Here is a 5489-nt window from a genome sequence, read left to right on the forward strand (position 1 = left end):
CTTTATATTTTGCCACAAAAAAAGTATTTTTTTTAAATTGTACAAACAAGTACACAACAGCAAACCTTGACTGGGTACTCCGAACAGCAGCTTCTGTCCATCCCCTCCTCCAGGGGGCTTACCAAACACGGTTGCTGTGGAGGCAGGAGCGGAAGCAGGCGGAGTCAGAAAAGACTGAAACAGTGAAGCCCCAACAGAAGTAGTAGGTAAAGTAGAAAAACCAGAAGAAGGAGTAACTGATATAGGTTGAGATTGAGTTGATCCTTCGCTTGATGCAGTGGTGAGGACTGGAGGGGGCGGGGTTTCAAATTTCAACCCCGAGAGGGCCCCCTTATTGAAATCGGATTTAGGGAGCGTAAATGTAGTACTAGGACCCGAAACTGGTTGCTGACTTTGCATAAACAACGGAGCTCCAACAGTACTGGTAAGACCACTAGATAACGACACAGTACCTCCCAGTGAAAGAGAAGGAGTAGCACTAGAAGCAGTAGAGAGAGGAGAAGGAGCAGCCGTGACTAGTGACTGTCCAAAAAGAGAAGGTTTAGTAGCTGTAGGAGGTAAGAGAGAGGGAGCAGTAGGGAGAGACGAGGAGGAGAGAGGAGATGAGCCAGTAGTGACATTTGTAGATATAAAAGAAGAAACAGATACATTAGTCTGAGATGAAGTAGTAGTTGTAGATTGAGTAGTAACTCCTAATGTAACTGACTGACTAGTGTTTGTATTATTAGTAGAAACTGATTGGGACTGAGACGAAATGCCACCAAATATATTCAGGCCCCCTCCTCCTAATTTCAAACCCCCTCCAGCAGCACCAGTTAAAAGCAACCCTCCTCCAAGCTTCATTCCACCTCCATCACCAAACTGGACAGGTTTCACACTCGAGTTTAAACTGGTCTGACTGGTTTTGGCGGTTGCTCCAGGTCGTGGAGTCTCACAAGCCGGACAAGAATCTTTGCTTGGATCATTGTGGAGCATACAAGTGGGACACTCCCACTTTCCGCCAGGTTTCAAAAACCCTGTTCCACTTCCCTTGTTATCGGTACTGGTATCAGAGGATCTTTTAGCACCACAAGCAACACAAGTATCAGAATCTTTAGTATTACTGATCATACAGACTGGGCACTCCCAATTAGAAGTGGGCGGGGCTAGACTGCTGAGAGGCATGGCAGTAGGTTTAGTGTTTGAAGTAATGAGCGTGGACAGTTGTACGTTACCAGATAATCCTCCACTTGATAACTTGAAGCCACTCCCACTAGATGATGCAATACTAGTACTGGTAGATGCAGGAGGGGGTCCGGAGCTGCTAAAAATACCACTACTGGGAGCTAACATTACATTGCCCCCCTGAGGTAATTTTACTCCACCAGTCAAGTTACCTGAAGGAAGTTTCAGCGCCCCAGAAGTACTAGTTAAACTTCCCCCGGCAGGTAATTTTAACCCCCCAGAAGTACTGGTTAAACTTCCCCCGGTGGGTAATTTCAGCCCCCCAGAAGTACTGGTTAAGCTTCCCCCAGAGGGAAATTTCAACCCCCCAGAGGGAGCGTCGGTTACTGAAGGAGTAGAGAAAGCAACTGCTTTCTTTTTAATGCCCGAGGGCTGAGACGCACCACAAGCCACACACTTATTAGTATCACTTTTATTTGATACCCAACAAGAGTCACAGGACCAGTTGGACGTGGGAACAATAAGGGGGACATCCTTTAACGGCTTGAGAGAAGGAACAGAGAATCCTTTGGTCTCTCCACCCACAGGAGGAGAGGTGATAGAAGGGGGCAGGACACTCTTTTGTTTCGCTTCTTTACGGATGTTTTCAATCTGGTACTCTGGTTTCTTGAGGGCGTCTACGAGGCTCCCAACAGGTTTTGATAAAGTGGGTGGAGCTGGTGAGACGGAAGAGGGCGGAGGGAGAGATACTGGCTGAGCTTTAAATGATAGAGAACCTAAAAATGAAAAGAAAATTAAATAAAATATCACACACAACACTAACGGCTACATGTACATAGCAATGTTTCTTTGCCAGAATTAAAAACGAGCCAATTTTTGAAAAAAAAAGCAAAGGCTATAGCCTATTATTTTTTTCCAAAAAATAGTCCCAAAATCACTCCAAATTTTTAATTTAATTTCCTGATACATAATGATGTCCTTGTGCTATGTAAAAAGTAAAATAACGACATGTAAAATAGACTACCGTTACATGCAAGGCAGTAATTGACAGTCAATTGCCGTCTCCTTATAAATGAGAGAGAGAGAGAGAGAGAGAGAGAGAGAAGGGACAAATAACATAATACAGCCAAATATGGAAATGGTCAAGCCATCAACCCCGAGCAAACTACTCTTTGTATGCTCAGGAAACTCTTGTCGCTCTCCAATGGCCATGATAGTGGCAGAAAAAATGGAGGCAGAGAGAGAAAAAATAATAGAATCCGACTCTGCTGCAGGGAATTTCAAAAATGGAAAATTTGTGGCATCACAGAGCCCAGCAAGAAATGCAATAAAAGCACTAGAAGCAGAGTACGGGCGAACCAGGCTCGAAGAGTATGAGCCAAAACCATTAAAAAAGGAAGATATAGAGAAAGCAGACAAGGTAATATTCCTGGGGGCAGAGTTCCGCAAGAACGCCGAGGACGCAAAGAAGCTGTTTGGAGATGCATTGGATGGTAAAGCAATGTACTATTGTACTTACGTGAACAAGCAAGACTCCAAGGACAAAGAGAGGCATGAGGTACCCGACCCTTTAGACGGCGATAACTGGCCTGAGTATTACGGTGAGGAAAAGCCAGGGAGGGGGCAGTTCCGCAGTTACACTAAAGTATTGAAAAGCATGATAAAGGATTTCTATCCAGCACTGAGAGATGAATTATTTCAAGACAAATGAGAAACTCAAGAACTGATTAAAATTATGTACATGTTACATGTACATATACTCACTAGTGTTGTTTTAGTATGGTACAATAGTTTTAGTTTTAGTTTCTTATTTCTTTAATTTTAAGTGCTAGTTTTAGTTTTAGTTATGCAATGGCAATAATTCTAGTTTTAGTTATTGTTATCACTTCAAAATTGCATTTTAGTTTTAGTTTTAGTCATAACTTAATTCACCAACTCTTTCTGATGATGTAAAAACAACTAAACCACCAAAATTAAGAGCCAGTGAATGAACTGACCAACAGTACAGAGCTAGGTATTGGTGGTCACACCTCTTAATTATACTGCAATAGTTCCATTAGTTACTAGTGTCCAATTTTAGTTTTAGTTAATGTAACATACAATTGAAGTTTTAGTTTTAGTTATAGTTAAGTAATACTAGTTTTAGTTTTAGTTATAAGCACTGAGAAGTTTGAATTTTAGTTTTAGTTAAGGAAAATAGCTCACTAAAACAGGTTTTAGTATTAGTTATTGTTAACTAAAACAACACTAATAATCACATGCAAAAATAATTATTAGAATTAGTATAGTTTGTAGATTAGTGTGGGCTTGTATAAGTATCTTTAGTACAACAAAGATTAACAAAAATCAGTTTTAAATTGAAATACACATATACATGTACATCATATCCTACCTGATGCAGTAAGGGGTGGTCTGGTAGCCCCACTGGAGGTGGACCCCACTAGGACTGGGAGTGGATCACTGAACTGGAACAAGCTGCTGTTGATTGGAGATATAGGCGTGGCATGTTGGCGTGGCTCTGATCTCAAAGCCATCTCAGGAGAAGTGAAAGAGTAAGAACTGGCTGTCGTCATTGAAGAGAAAGGAGAACGTGTCAACTAAAAAAATTATACACAATAATGTAATTAAACAAAAATTTGCTGACACCAATGGTAATAAACTAGTGTAATAATGATAACAGTGCATTAATTACTGTATAGCAGGAAATTTTGGAGTGAATTAAATTTGGCAAATTTGGTCTCTTGATAGCCATTTGCCAAAATAAAATCCCCCATTTTGAGCCATATTACATGCTGCATGCTCAATGGCACACCGCCTCTACTAATTTGCCAAATTAAAATTTGCTAATCACCAACAATAAAGTATATATTTTTTAGCATAGAACAATAAGATTAGTCAATTAATGCACACATAACACATGTAAGTACATGCAAGTATACATGTAAGTATATACATGTACATGTAAAAGACTATAACAACTAACATTGGAAGTGGTGGTTGGAACCTTAGGCTCTTTAGTTAACGGAGTCAAGAACGGAATATCAATGGAAGGCAGTGGACCTGATTTATGTAATAGGAGTGGAATGGGAGGAGGTAGTTCGCTTGTATTATATACCTCCTCTCCCTCGCCATCTCTGCTCTTGGAGCTATAGTGTGTCGTATGTTTAGTAGCTCTTATTTTACCAGTAGAACTCTTAGAGGAGGAAGGGGGCGGAGTAGGGGGAGGGGCTTGAGTCTTTTTGACTTCTTTAGGAGAAATCGTTAGATCTATTAGGACTTTCTCTTTTCCATGAGAAGGGGGTGGGGTTGGAGGCGAGGCTACAGCATGTACGACTGGTTGTCGTACTTTCGACAATTTTGCATGTGTGGGCGGAGCAGAGAGGGAAGAGACAGGAGGGGGAGGAGAGGTAGCAGAGGAACTGGTAGAGGGACCTTCTATACGTTGCTTCTTAGCCGGCTAAGAGAAAAGAATAAAACAATAAATATTAAGAACATGTATGTACATGTGCATGTACATGTATTAATACTCTATAATGTAAAGATATAGAAATTGTTGTACAGACATTGGCTCAGATAAGGCTGAAACTATACAATAATTAAAACAACATAATATCAATAAGAGATTCAGACTCATATAATCATCATTGCCAATCAGCACAAACTGAAACTGAAAGTACATGTACATTAGCTGTAGTTCTACCATGCCTAGTTGTAATTGACCAATCAAGACTGCTTGATAAAATAACGAAAATAACATTAAAAAATGAATGTACAGTACAACCTCGATTATCCATGCAGACCTCAATTATCCGGACCTCGATTATCCGGATTCTGAAATCATGACCGGAAGTGACCATGTGGTGCTTTAAATTCACTTAATTAGAATATATGGTATTATAAAATGGCTGCTTTCAACAAGGAGTAGCTTGTTTAGCACTAGTCTCGCCACGCCCCTTCGCTACCTGCGGAGGAAGGGTCTGGAGACACTCACGGTAAAAATGTGTGCAAAGAAAACCACGTGGTTGGCTCTACATCATGTGACAGAGAAGACCAGATCAATCAAAACAGCTGAAAGAGATGCTTTGCAGCTAAAAGAAGACAAGAATAAAGCCTCTTGGACATCTCTTGCAGATTTGAGAGCAGCAGCTCTTTACAGAGCGCCATAATATTTACTTTTAATTGATGACGTTTTATTGTAAATACGTGACATTATTATGACGTCATAAGTGCCATGGCGTCGTTGTAGTAAGCAGCATAATAATGCTGCTCTTAAACTTTGAGAAAGAAGTCCAGGGAGTGTTACAGGCTCCTTCCAGCCTTTATTT

The 5489-nt window shown here is 40.7% G+C and overlaps 1 protein-coding gene across 1 annotated transcript in view; it reads right to left on the bottom strand.

Annotated features, from left to right (window-relative positions):
* Positions 1-43: 43 nt before the first annotated feature.
* The window catches only part of LOC105316794 (nuclear pore complex protein Nup153-like), a gene marked incomplete at its 3' end in the record, with an annotated part of 15481 nt that continues 10035 nt past the window's right edge, over positions 44-5489 (bottom strand). The window contains exons 6-8 of the mRNA XM_019993409.1: positions 4148-4621; positions 3557-3761; positions 44-1940 (exon numbers count right to left, since the gene is read on the bottom strand). Coding sequence (XP_019848968.1) covers positions 44-1940; positions 3557-3761; positions 4148-4621 — 2576 coding nt within the window. The remainder of the gene's footprint in view (positions 1941-3556; positions 3762-4147; positions 4622-5489) is intronic.

Source organism: Amphimedon queenslandica, unplaced genomic scaffold (genome assembly GCF_000090795.2).
Source record: "Amphimedon queenslandica unplaced genomic scaffold, v1.1 AMPQUscaffold_13495, whole genome shotgun sequence".
Classification (NCBI taxonomy): Eukaryota; Metazoa; Porifera; class Demospongiae; order Haplosclerida; family Niphatidae; genus Amphimedon; species Amphimedon queenslandica.